We start from the raw sequence: 14,185 nt of genomic DNA on the forward strand, positions 1-14,185 counted from the left end.
CTCCCCAAGCACATCGTCCCGCTACGGTACCATCTCCTCGTCCATCCCAACCTCACCACCCTGACCTTCGCCGGCACCGCCGCTATCGAGGTGACGGTCAGCCGGCAGACGAGTGTGGTGGTACTGCACAGCAAGGCCCTGTGCATCACGGGGGCCTCTGCTGAGGACGGGAGCACCAGCTCGGCACAGGAGATGAAGGTGCTGGAGAACCAGCCCTTGGACCAGATGGCACTCCTTGCCGCCCAACCACTGCAGGCCGGGCACAACTACACCCTCAGCGTTCAGTACTACGCCAACCTCTGCAAGTCCTTCTATGGCTTTTATAAAAGCACCTACAGGACCCGGGAAGGAGAACTCAGGTAAGCCGCTTTGACACGCAAAGGTCTGTGGCAAGGATTGGGAAACCAGCCCTGTCCGGGTGTCCAGCATTATCTCTGTAGTTTGATCCTTAGGTTTCCTGTAGCAGAGTCTCAGGCGTCAAAGTTAACAAAATAAATAAATAATCTATTAAATGGTACAGCAACAAAGGCAGCTCGAGCTGCGTGCCTCCAGAGAGGGACCCCCAGCCAAGAAATTCTGGGGCAATTATATCCCTACAGACTGTTCATCTGCCCCTCACCCACTGTTCTTGCAACTTTTGGTCCAATTATTATTTTTGGTTTGGGATCTTCTAAACACCTCTTTGGATTCTGTCTCTGGGCAGGTTGTTGGTTGTTCTTACTTTGATGAGTTGCACCTGCTGTTGACGGTTGTAGCCTTGAAGCCTCCGTATCTTCTAGTCTGCATTTTTTTTCAGCAGAATGTGAGAAACTGAAAAAGGCCCAGACTTAGGATAAAAAGTTCGGGAATTAAGCTAAATGCTTAGCCTTAACATTTAGCCCTAACCACAACTTCAATGTGTTATCTACATTATTCTCACACTAAAAATCCTAAAACACAGCACACTGTACCAGATACTAAAACCAAAAATAGACCTAAGTGGAAATTTACGGCTTGTGGTCTCAGGCTTCAGTAAATCTAGCTACTCGTTAAATAAGGAAAGCTAAGTGAATAGCTTGATAAATCACACAACCTTACGACACTAAGTGGTTCATTCTGTTTAGAACTTACTTGTTTAAGCTAAAAAACTAAAATTTCTTAACAGGCAGAACCTGCAGTGATTCGGTATCTGTGAAATTACTCTGTTTTCACCCATCAAGGGGGGAACGCTGCATATATGACAGTGTCTGACCAAACCCCTTTCTTTTTCCCCCCCCTTAGAGTGCTCGCAGCGACACAGCTTCAGCCAACAGCTGCACGAATGGCGTTCCCTTGTTTCGATGAACCAGCCTTCAAAGCCAGGTTTACAGTTCGGATCAGGAGGGAGCCAAAGCACCTCACACTGTCCAACATGCCAATTGTAGGTGGCTGCTTTTAATGTTGTGCTGTTGACTGATGATCTTTGAAAGAGGAAAGTGAAAGGAGAGCAGAATATCCAGGCAACTGCTGTGATTGGGGATGGTGACTTGACCATTACTCCAGGTCTCTTATGAGAGTGTGTGGTGCTGTTGCTGGTAGTTTTGACACAAGGTTAACAAAGAATGAAGAAATAATGCATCATGGGAGTTCCTGGTTCTCAGCAGAGGTGTGAGAATGATCAGCACAACACAGCCTCCATAATCTCTGTTTTACGCACAAAATGCTTTCCATGTTGACCTTAGATTTGAAGATTAATGACAAAATGTATATGAATAAATACATGATTCATGTGTGTTAACTTAATTGTCAGATAAGTGAGATCTTCTCTGTGAAAGAAAAAACACCAAAAACCAACCCAAAACTTTGGACTTCAGAAAAACTTCTCAGTGGAAGTGCCATACAAGTAGTAGCTATAAATAATGTTTGTGATTGTAAATACATATGCCTATATAGGCTTAACTAGGTTTGGTACATTGGATCTTATTTTGGTTGTAAGAGGCTCTTCATAAGTTCTTCTGTATTATTAGTTGCTGGTTTGCAAGGAAGTGAGGGAACAGCACCTCCCCCACCCCCTCCAAGTACTTTTCAAAACCGAAACATCTTGCAAGTTGGCATAAAAAAATCAATTATTTTGGAGAGAAATGGATAAAATAATGAATAACGAGGGTACCAGCGTTACAGTTCAGTGTGTCTGAACATGTTCCAGGTCTAAGTTAGTGAGCTGAGGCTCTCTGTAACCAAGAAGGGGAAACAGATGCCTCCAATATGCTAACACAGATCTCTGAGGTAACTGCATTGCGATTTGGAGTAGTTCACTGCTCTCATGTGTAACAGTGGCTGTTGCAATTTATACAGCATCTAATCAGCTAAAGTTGTGTGAGATCAATTTCATCAGTGTGCTGGCAGACACTGATGAAAACTGCTGCATTGAACAGCATTTTTATTTTTCATGTTTTACCCATGTAGAAGTAGGTAATGCTTACAAATGAAAGTGCCCATGTAAATACATGGGTGTGTTTTCGTTCTCTCTGTGGAGAGGAGTGGGCATGGGGATGACTTCTTTCCAGTGTATCTTTGAAACCTAATGAAATCTCTTGAAAAGGTCTTAGCAGTGTCTTCAAAATGTAGTCTCTTTAAACTGAGCAGAAACACACCAATTGTTAGTGCCAAAGTCCTCCCCAGTGGTGATACTGGGTGATGAGCTGTGCTCATTTTTTAGGTGAAGTCTGTGAATATAACTCCCTGGCTTGTTGAGGACCACTTTGATACCACTGTCACGCTGAGTACATACCTCGTGGCCTTTATCGTTTCGGATTTTAAATCCCTCAGCAAAATAACCACTCATGGAGTTAAGGCAACTCTGTCTCATTTTCTAAGAGCTTGTTTGTATTTAAGTCTGTATGAATACATAATAGTTGATTTTTCAGTTAAATCATTGGCTTTGTGTATCTCAGTGTTTCACAGGAGTGAAAGGAGGGAAAGAAATAGGGTTTGTCATTGCATGATTAGTTTGCATTCTGAGTTTTATTAGTTTCTGAAGTTTTTGGTAATGGACTTACTTTTCCTATCATTACGTGCATTGGTAACATAGTATGTTTCATGTAAGATTATATAATTAAAGGCTTATGAACTACAGTGTTCGTGGAGAATCGGCACTAACATAAACCTCTGTCAGCTGAACGACTCTTAACACAGCGATTGGAATAGTAGAAGCCTTTGTAGGGGCATAGCGGTTCTGGTGGGTCAGTTCTAAAACTCATACTTCTAATTCTGGAAGCGTTCTGCAAACGTTTCAGTAACTCTTGTATGAGAAGTGTTAGGTGTGTGCTCCAGTGTCCCTTATCATGGTCATTCAAGTAACTATGACAAAGAAAAACTTCTATCGGCTCTTGATGCTCTATTGAAGCGATGCTTGCTCCTGTGTTGTAGATTTCTGTGTACACGGTGCCAGACAAGATGAACCAAGCTGGTTATGCATTGGATGTGGCTGTGAAACTTTTAGACTTCTATGAGGATTACTTCACCATTCCATATCCTTTACCTAAACAAGGTAAGTATTAAGCAATTTAATGTATGCAAGCACATTATTAAGCACAGAGAGTAAAATAGTAACAAATCAGTAATTGAGAGTATTAAGCCAGTGCTAAGGTTGGTTCACAGGCTTTTAAAGTGGCTACTTCAAGAATTTAAGGACAAATGTAAAAGCTCCATTGGGAACTGAGGATCCGTGTCTTCTGTATGGCGCTTTTCTTTCAAGTATGTTTTTGCAATGGCATTTGAGAGAGTCTTTAGAGATACATGTGATATGTGTGCCTATGTGGGAGCAGTCCTGAAGTGGGATGAGCGGGTGAGTGAGCTCTTTATTGAGGCAACCTACTACTAGTACCATTTGAATGTTTTTCCTAGATTTAGTGGCTATTCCTGATTTTCAGTGTGGTGCTATGGATAACTGGGGACTTACCACACACCAGGAATCTGCCTTGTTTTATGACCCTGAAAAGTCCTCAGCGTCATCTAAATTTGGGATTGCTATGATAATAGCCCATGAGCTGGCTCATCAGGTGAGATCTGGGGAAGGAAGAGGAGTTCAAATGGGGCCTGTAGAAGGGTTGGGGCTGATGGATCTTGTGTGGGTAGGGGGAGCTTGGAGCTATCCGCTGAAAAGAGTGTGGAACGTGAGCGGAAACCAGTGTTTTATTACCATTAAAATGCAATGGGAAGAGGGCAGAGCAAGCTGCATCACTTAAAAAAGCTTCCTTAGAAGTCAATGAAATACTGTAAATGCCGTTTCATACAGGTCAGTAACAGCTTTTGTAATAAACTGGGTGTTTAACTTCAGAAGCACTGTTTTTTTTTTTTTTCCCCCGTGGTTTGGCAACCTTGTTACCATGGAGTGGTGGAATGATCTGTGGTTAAATGAAGGGTTTGCAAAGTTTACGGAGTTCGTGTCAGTCAGCGTTACCCATCCAGAACTGAGAGTTGTAAGCAGCTGTTACTGTCTCCTTATTTTATAATTGTCTTCTGAGTCCACTAGTTAGTAAGGATAAAGATCAAGCAGATTTGTGCTGTGAAGCCCTTTTACATTTCTGTTTGATAGGATTATCTGATGTCAGCTCTGAAGGGTAGGAATGTTGATTTAACTATATGGAAATATTTTTAGCAACTGATGACGGAAGTTAATGATTGCAGTGAAAGTGTATTCTTTTTTTGAAGAAAGACATTTAGGCTTCCAGAAATTCTTTTATCTTACTTCATCAAATAGGGTCAGACTTGAAAACACTAAAATCCTTCCACTAGGTCTAGCTAAAGGTTGGATATATGAATTTTTTTACCAAAATGAGATTAACAAGGCATCTTGGCAGAATTTTGCCATAGCACTACAGTGGCATGATAATAGGGAAATTCTCCATATCTTTTAAAAATTTCTTTTGTAGTTATTGACCACTCTGTAAGCAAACTGTTGGAATGTGCGGGTTTCTTTGGAGTTGTTTTTATGTCTCACTAGCTCAACTATTTAAGTTAGTTTAGAACACTAGAATTCATGTGGCTGGCTGTGTTACTGTTTCGGGGTTTTTTATGTTCTGGAATAAAAAGAAAGATACATTTTGTTTTCTTCGAGTGATTTCAAGATCATGTGGAATGGACTGAAAAGTGAATGAATAGGGAGGGTTCAATGATCACCAAGCAAAATTTAGCAGTAATATTTGGTTTTGTGTCCTATTAGGAAGACTATTTCTTAAGGAAATGTTTTGATGCCATGGCAGTGGATGCATTGAATTCATCACATCCTATATCTACTCCTGTGGAAGATCCAGCTCAAATTTTAGAAATGTTTGACAGTGTTTCGTATGAGAAGGTAAAACACCTAACTGCTATTGGTTTCAGTTGTACTGCTTGTACTAGACAATTGTATTTTACTGATTTCACCCCTACATAGGAGACGTCTCTGACATATGGTGTTGATGGTTTTATGACTGTAATAATTCATTGTCCAAAATGGCTGAGTGGATTCAAATGGCAGTTGCCTTTTCCATCTCAAAAATGAGGAAGGCTTTACTTCTTCTGTCTGCTCTGTATCAATTTTGTCTTCAGCCATTCTTGGAGGTTCTTATCCCAAGGAGCAGTTTTCTCTGGAGCGTTGTACGGTGATGGCTCGTATTGTAATTAAAACACCAATAACATAACGTACTCAATCAGTGATATTTTTAAGAGTAATGATCACAGAAAACCAAAGTACTGTTTCAATATACATAAAAAGCAATTTTTTTTAATCAGGGAGACATATGCAAGTGAACTGTTGTGTAGGTTAGTGGCATGCTAAAATTGTTCTGAAGCAAGCATCATGCCAGCTAAGGAGTAGTTTTGGAAACACTTTGTCACTCTTTTTTTCAGGGATGCTGCATATTGAATATGCTGAGGGACTACCTGACTGCTGATGTGCTTAAAGCTGGACTTGTCCGGTACCTGTAGAAGTACAGCTATCAGAATACAAAAAATGAAGATTTGAGGAACAGCATGGCAAATGCAAGTATTCCTTTATTCTCTCATGATTTTTTTACATTTCATAACTTCTCATTAACAATGTGTCTCTCTCTAATATCTTACTGAAGACTGTGACCAGTACTTATGATTATGACATCAAGGAAAGAGGACCAAAACTTTTTTTTTTTGCCTTTCAGATCTGCCCTACAGAGGGTACTGATAAAAATGAACTACAAGGTGATGGATTTTGCAGAAGAAGCCGACAGTCATTGGCAAATGCAGTAAGTGTGTAGTTTTCTACCCATCGGTATTTGTGAGTCTGACATATCTGTGGCCCCTCACATCACTATTCTGTGCGTGGCATTGATACGTGCACCTTCCAAAAGCATTCAGTGCCACTTGAGCATGGTTCTAGGGAGAGCGTAAGCTTTTTCAGTTCCATTGGAAATCTGTTTTCTCTGAGATGGACACAAATCCTAGTCCTGTGCCAGGGCTGACTGAAAATCAGCAGTATTTAAAGAGATGTCGTTAACTATATGAGGGTGTCCACAAGAAAACCAGCTGGCGGTGTCATTATATTCAGTCTAAACATACCTATGTAGACCTTACAAATAGCCAGCAGCCTCTGGAGTTCTTGCGTACCCCTTTCTGTTTCACTGCTGATGTACTCCCATCTTCCTGTGCTTCTTATGTGTGTTTGTTTTCCTGGGCTAAAAACCAGCACTGGACTAAAGGAGAGACTCTTGATGTGAGGGCGATGATGGACACCTGGACACTGCAAAAAGGTTTTCCCCTGGTAACTGTCACGATGAGAGGGAAGAATGTCCACCTGCAGCAGGAGCGCTACATGAAGGGAGTAAATTCTCCTTCCTCCACAGGGTAAACGAAATGGGGAAATCTGAGCACACAAACCGAAATACCCTCCTGTGGCAAACACTGTAGTACAGGAAGAGCTTTTTCTGCTGTTGCTTAAGGAACGCTCCCTGAGCTGTTTGGCTGTGAGCCTTTCCCTGTGTAGCTCAGGACCAGGAGCACTCCTGTCATTGCACCCTGCGTGCCTGGCTGAGGTCCCAGGAGCTGCAGAGCTGCGGTGGCTGGGCATCTGGGTGAGCTGGGTGAGCCTGCACTGGAGATGGGCTTGTAGAGCTAGGCTGGAAAGTTCATATTGTTGCAGCTTCAGTGTTGGTGATCCGCCAAACAGACAAAATTAAAGCTAGCTAGATGCATCTGGTTCTGCACTGAAGTCAGAGTTGTGAGTGCAGCACGTTGCAGTTCTTGTGCAGGCAAAAGAGAGGGCTCAGCGGTTAGACTGGGACAAACTGAAGAAGCTTTTGCAAAGCTCTTTCATTAAACAAAGCACTTCTGTTTCATGATAGGTACCTGTGGCACATTCCACTAACCTACATTACCAGTAAGTCTGACACTGTTCAGAGATTTCTGATGACAACTAAAGCAGGTAATTTATTTGGTGATTAATTTATCCAGAGTTTGTTTGCCAGCCTTTAGTTTTACAGGGTTGTTTTCAGAATGGGGAACTGGAACTACTAGGACCGGAGAAGCAAATTTTTGTCAGCTCCATAATATCACTGTAAGGGTGTCTTAATATATTCAGAAACTATGTTACTGTGTTCTTTAAATCACTGAAATGAGAGTAACAGTATTACTGGGTGCAGTAGTAGGGTGTGTTGGAATCACTACGAAAAGAAAAGAGTTATGTTTTTGTTTCCGGATGTCATTATCCTTCCAGAAGAGGTGGAGTGGGTTAAGTTCAATGTGGACATGAATGGGTATTACATTGTGCACTATGAAGACGATGGATGGAATTGTCTGATAAACCTGCTGAAAGAGAACCATACAGTGATCAGCAGCAATGACAGAGCAAGTCTCATTAACAGCATATTCCAGCTTGTGAGGTATGGCCTTCTGCCCAAGTCTGGAAAAAATACAAACTCTGTATTTACGAGTGTATACGGCTGAGGAAGGAAGTGCTGATAACGTATCTAGTATTCGTTAAATCTGTTAAATAGCCTGAGAGCATATTCTTTTTGTGTTTATAGCAGTGTAAGCCCAGGATTTCTCTTGATTGCAGAGTATTTCTCTAAGCCTATTTAGCAAAACATGTCATGTTCAATAAAGACAATCTAGTGGAAGAATGCCAGTGGGAAGCAATGGACCAGGATAATGTTTTTGCCCCTGGAAGGATACTGGTGCCGTTGGTCAGTTACAAACAAGGCTATTGCAGTCGTACACATGTGGCGGGATTATGATCATGATTAGTCTTAGTTCTGTGGATGCATAAGAAAAGGCTGTGCCTTAGAGGTGTTCTGCAAATGCTTGTGCATAACCTGGCAGAGAGAACTAAATAGCTGACAGTAGCAGCTCCTGCTCTGCTGGGTTCAGTAAAGAGAGTCATGGGAGGATCTGGAAGAGAATTAAGATCGTATGAATTTGAGGTGACAGCTGACAAGGCGATGTCAACAGGGCTAGTCGAGACTTTTGTTTGGACAGCAGAAGAAAGGTCTTTCTAATTGGAAGAGAAAAGAGGAGAGTGAAGAAAGATTGCTCAGCTTATTCAAGAACTTAGAGAGGAAAGGAAGAAGGGACAATCAAAGATGCAACTTGGGTTAAGCAGGGTTTGTTTTATGGTGGGTGACTAGAACATACTGGTATCTTGAGGCAGAGAAGACAGGTGAATAAGGACAAAATGAGACTCTTAGACTCATAGAATGGTTTGGGTTGGAAGGGACCTTAAAGACTATTGAGTTCCAACCCTTCTGCCGTAGGCAGGGACACCTTCCAGCAGACCAGGTTGCTCAAAGCTTCATCCAACCTGGCCTTGAACACCTCCACATCCATCATTTTTGATCATTTTTGTGTCCCTCCTCTGGACTTGCACCAACAAGTCCATGTCCTTCTTATGTTGGGGGCTCCAGAGCTAAACACAGTCCATGTAGGGTCTCATGAGAGTGGAGGGAGAAAATCACCTCCCTCAACCTGCTGGTTATTCTTCTTTTGATGCAGCCCAGGATATGATTGGCTTTCTGGGCTGCAAGTGCACATTGCTGGCTCATGTTGATCCTCTCATCAACCAACACCCCAAGTCCTTCTCCTCAGAGCTGCTCTCAATCCATTCTCCGCCCAGCCTATATTTGTGACTGGGATTGCCCCAACCCATGTGCAGGACGTTGCACTTGGCCTTATTGAACTTCATGACATTTGCACAGGCCCACCTCTCAAGCCTGTCAGGGTCCCTCTGGATGGCATCCCTTCCCTCCAGTGTGTCGACCACACCACACAAAATGAGAATTTGTGCAGAGAGCTGACATGGAAGGGAGGCAGGAGAAAGGTTTTGCAGAAGGATGAAAAAATGAACATGGAGAGTGAGAAAGACCTCTTACCTTTTCTCTGTTTGCTCTTGGAAGAAATCATTGAGATGTATCCTGGCAGAGGTAGGAGACAGTCTGTAAAGTCAGGTAAAGACAGTGAAGGAGCAGTTGGAATTGTAGCTGTGATGTTTACTGCAGGCTAAATATCTACATGCCTGTCCTGGTTTCAGCTTGGATAGAGTTTATTTTCTTCTTAATAGCTAGAATAGTGTGGTGGTTTGGATTCAGTATGGGATTTGGTGTGAGAAGAACATTGAAGATATACTGATATTTTCAGTCGTTGCTAAGAAATCAAGCATAGCCAGAGCACCGGACCCAAACTGGCCAACGAGATATTCCATATCACCCAACATCATGCACAGTATATAAATGGTTGGTGGGAAAGCACTTTCTCTCTCTCTACCGGGATTGCAGTTTTGGGATTCTCCTTCCTCCAGGACTGTTAGCCAGGAATGGGCTGGGCCATGGTCAGCAGGTGGTGAGCAGTTACACTGTATATCACTTGTTTGTATATTCTATTATCATCATCTTCATCATCATCATTCTTCTTTATTTTGTTTTATTTCGATTACTACATTGTTCTTATGTTAACCCACGAGTCTCCTTACTTTCACCCTTCCGATTCTCTCCCCCATTCCCTGGGACACCAAAGGGTGAGGAAGCAGCTGCATGCTGTTTGCTGCCAGCTGGGTGTAAACTATGACAATGTCGAGCTAGAAAATTCTTGCCAAGGAAATTATCCCTGTCACTTCATTCCTTCTGTATGTGTGTGGTTTTTAGAGTGGAAGCAATGCTGAGGAGAGGCTGTACTGGGATAACCTTGGCACGTGAGAGATGGGGGGAAATCGTTGATCTTTCAAAATCATTCTCTACAGTCCATTTCTTAGTTCAAAGATTAAAATTAGGTTGCATAGCTTATGTAGCTGCTGAGCCACATTTCACTTCAAAAAGCAAAGTTAAAAAGAGATCTGGTGATACCTTTAAGGCTTTCCTATCTGTACAGTTTTCTGAAAAACATTTGTCTTGGATTTGCTTTTAAGTTTGTCTTTTAAGGTTAATTCTAACTCATTTTGTCCCCTCTCTTCTACTTCCTTAGAATAAAAAAAATTTTCCATTTCCAAAGCTTTTGATTTAACTTTGTACCTGAAACACGAGAGAGAAATCATGCCTGTACTCCAGGGTATGCATGAGCTGATTCCTATATACAGGCTTATGGAGAGGAGGGATGTGGATGGCACAGCAAAACACTTAAAGGTAGTGTTTTAAGTATCTAGACTTTCTAACTCTTTCTGTACCCTGTGAAACGCACTTCCAAATGTATCTTTATTGTTACCTTCTTTTAGGAGTACATAGTCCATCTCTTTAAAGACCTGATTGACAAGCAGTCTTGGAGTGATGAAGGCTCAGTCTCTGAGAGATTGCTTCGGCACTCACTCCTGCTGTTTGCATGCATGCACAGGTATGAGCCGTGCATGGACAAAGCCAAAGGATACTTCACAGAACGGCAGAAATCCAATGGAACCTTGAGGTCTGTTTGGTAACTACTGCTGTTTATTTCTGTCCCTCTGTTTAGTTACACTAGAGTTAACCTGCGAAAAGAGCAAAACCTTGGTTCTTTCTGCAGTCTGAAGTTGAACCTTCTTAGTTTTGCATCTTACGCTTTAGCTTCCCAGTGCCTTTACAGTTTGGTGCATAATATGTGCCCAACCTAGCACATTCATTGTGTGGTACTCCACAGGCTGGTTTGTTAAAGATATTCCGAAAAGGGAGAAGAACATGTATTCCCTTATTTAGGTGTCTGAAGTTTGACCTCTACCCATTGTACAAGTAGGTAACTACTGTTCCTGAGCTTCACCTTATTTTTGTTTCTCATCATGGCGCAAGAACTCCCTAAAACACCTCTCATCTGGGCCAGCCAAAGAAGATCATATTGGTATCTGGGGATAGCCATGAAAGGAATATACAGAAGAAGAAAAAAAATAAAAAAAGAATGATGAGCCCAGAATTTCTGGAAGTCATTTCCAAGGCAGGAACAATACTGAGAAACAGCCCGAGAAATTTAACTGTTTCCCAGCCCCAGGGATCACTAATACCCCTGAGGGACCAGTGTTTTTTCATAAGTTGTCTGCTGTGCCAGTGGGTGTGTGATGGTTACAGGGTTGTGTTTCTGCATGCATTCCTAAATATGATGTGGAGAGCAACTTGGTGTTCACTTTGTTGTAGCTTGCCAGCAGACGTGAAGACAGCAGTGTATGCTGTTGGAGCACAAACAGATGAAGGTTGGGACTTCCTCCTTAGTAAATACAGACTGCACTCGTTCAATGCAGAGAGGGAGAACATTGAATTAACCCTCAGCCTCAGCAGAAGTAAGGACAAACTTCAGTGGTAAGCAGTTACATGGAACAGCAATGTGTTTGGGGAAAATTGATGAACATTGAAACGGGAACTAGAATTACTAAGAGTCTTGTTTCATAGCTTGTGAATGTCATGATGTACAAAAGGCTTTACAGAGATAATGCAGTGGGAGGAAGTGGCTGCACCTTTTCCTTTCCGTGTTCTGGTGCTGGGAGTCAATGCACTCAGAATTTGCAGTAGCAAACTGAGACATAATACAGTACAACAGCTATTCAGATACCTTATCTTTGCTTGACAGGCACTTCTTTATTTACCTTCGTAGTTACTTTGATTGGAGGTACATATGCTGCACATTTCTCATAAAGATTTGAGGTTTCCTGCTTTTAAGAGAGCTGAGCACTACCGAGGTTTTGAGGTGTTCCCTTCAAAGCATGCATTCTGTGAACCTGAGTTCTGCCATTTGATGATGGCGGGGGGGAACAGCATGGGACACTGATTTAACTGTGTTTGGATGCCACTGGAGACATACTTCATCAGTTTAATGATGTCATTATCTGTTCTTTGCATTGCAGTGCTGTTTGGACAGCTTAGACACGGGCAGCACCTGCAGGCCTGAATTTCCCACTGGCACTTAGTGTGCAACAAATGCCTTCCTTACAGAAGGAGGAGACAGGTTCATATGAATTTGGAAATCTTGAGGAGAAGCAAAATGCAGCTTCATTTTTATCCTTAATATTCAGAACACAGGTCTACCAAAAATGGGTGAGATGGACATGTCCAAGGAGTATGTTGTGAAAAGCTGGAAGTAACCCAGCAGCAGTGATGTGTCAGGCCCTTTAGAAATGGGAACTCTCAACCACAGTACCAAGTACAAAGGGAACAGTAATTTGTCAGCTTTATCTACTGGTTTAAACAACTTCCATTTCTGTTACTAATTCTTAGGTTAATGGATCAAGGTCTGCGTGGTGATGTCATGAGAACTCAGGACCTGCCACATATTATTGTATTTGTTGCCAAAAACCCATCTGGCTATCATCTAGATTGGACATTTTTAAAAGAAAATTGGGAGAAAGTGGTAGAAAAGTAAGGAGCATCAGTTGATTTACTTCTTTTTCTACACAGTTGTACTTTAAAACTCTACTTTCTACAAAAATAGACATTTTTCTGAGTAGAGGTGGTTGTTTTTGCCAGATTTCAACTTGGTTCGACTTCCATAGCACACATTGTCACTGGAGTGACAAGTCGGTACTCGACAAGGTCACAGCTTGCACAGGTAAGCTATTCAGATTCTGGTTTAAAAAATAGTTTTAGCGTAACTGAAATGAAAATTTAGATTAAATCTTAACATAGTAAAAACATGAACGGTTCTGAAGCACCAGGGCAGTATCCTGCCTTTTCCTTGAGAAGATTATAGCGGTGATGAGTTGGATTACTTGAGGAAGAGCATTAAGTGAACAGGAAGGACAAAGATGTTCTGTTTAAGCAGTGGGCTTGGATGTGGAGTATGCCTGCATCCTGGTTTTGGCTGTGACAGAGTTAACTTTCTTCAAAGCAGCTAGTGTGAGGCTCTGTTGTGAATTTGTGCTGAGGAGAAGGCTGATCAAATTCTGATGGTTATAGTTGCTGCCAGGACAGTCAAGGACTTTTCAGCTTCTCTGCTGTGCCAGTGTCTGCAGGGGCAGGAGAAGCTGGGAGGGAGCACAGCCCCAGTGACTAGCCTAGGATTCGACCTTACGTTTAGGATTGAGACCCAAATTGGACAGTGGTCTATTCCATATCATGCATGTCATGCCTAGTATAGAGATTGGGGTCTGTACAGTTCTCTCTCCGTCTGGGTCTTCCTGTTCTCAGGGTAGTCTCGCAGTCTCTCTGTCAGCACTTGCTCTCTTGGACTCTCAGACTCATCTCTTTTCTGGGGTTGTGGTTTTGGGACTCTCCCTACTCCAGGATCATTAGCCAGGAAGAGGCTGAGCCTTGGTCATCGGGTGGTGAGCAGTTCTCCTGTGCATCACTCATTTGTATATTTGTATATACTACTGTTATCATTATTATTACCATTATTATTTTCAGGTTTGTTGTAGTTGAGTTATGAAATTGTTCTTATCTCAGTCCATGAGTCTCTGTTCTCTTCACCCCTTTAATTCTCTCCCCCATCCCCAGGAGGGGGGAGGGTGACTGTGTGGCTGTGTGGTGGTGTGCTGCCAGTCAGAGGTTCAGAACCGTAAAAGAATGGTTGTCTGCCAAAGCATTAGTGGTTTACCTGCCTCTATTAGTATTTTCTACCCACTCTGGAAAGTAGTGACGAGACAGAAAGCAGGTCTCCTGGCTGAGCGCACAGAACAAAAATGTTCCAGGACAGTGAGAAATTCAACACTGCTCTACATGTTCTATTCTGGTGAAAATTCCCCATGCTCTTTGATGTCCCATACAAAAATAATTTTGTTTCCTTTTTCCACAGTCTCTGTCGACGGTAAAAAGCCCAGACTGTTCGATGTGTGGATTTA

General features: G+C 42.3%; 1 protein-coding gene across 1 annotated transcript in view; it reads left to right on the plus strand.

Annotated features, from left to right (window-relative positions):
• Positions 1–3: 3 nt before the first annotated feature.
• Positions 4–14,185, plus strand: part of ERAP1 (endoplasmic reticulum aminopeptidase 1) — a gene marked incomplete at both ends in the record, with an annotated part of 18,062 nt that continues 3,880 nt past the window's right edge. The window contains 17 exon segments of the mRNA XM_010080428.1: positions 4–359; positions 1,261–1,399; positions 2,678–2,812; positions 3,388–3,508; positions 3,865–4,018; positions 4,325–4,439; positions 5,183–5,314; positions 5,851–5,982; positions 6,138–6,221; positions 6,662–6,819; positions 7,317–7,396; positions 7,652–7,859; positions 10,430–10,580; positions 10,670–10,854; positions 11,550–11,711; positions 12,624–12,764; positions 12,873–12,954. Of these exon segments, the coding sequence (XP_010078730.1) occupies positions 4–359; positions 1,261–1,399; positions 2,678–2,812; positions 3,388–3,508; positions 3,865–4,018; positions 4,325–4,439; positions 5,183–5,314; positions 5,851–5,982; positions 6,138–6,221; positions 6,662–6,819; positions 7,317–7,396; positions 7,652–7,859; positions 10,430–10,580; positions 10,670–10,854; positions 11,550–11,711; positions 12,624–12,764; positions 12,873–12,954 (2,535 nt within the window).

This window comes from Pterocles gutturalis, unplaced genomic scaffold (assembly GCF_000699245.1).
Source record: "Pterocles gutturalis isolate BGI_N339 unplaced genomic scaffold, ASM69924v1 scaffold16299, whole genome shotgun sequence".
In the NCBI taxonomy this organism is placed as follows: domain Eukaryota; kingdom Metazoa; phylum Chordata; class Aves; order Pterocliformes; family Pteroclidae; genus Pterocles; species Pterocles gutturalis.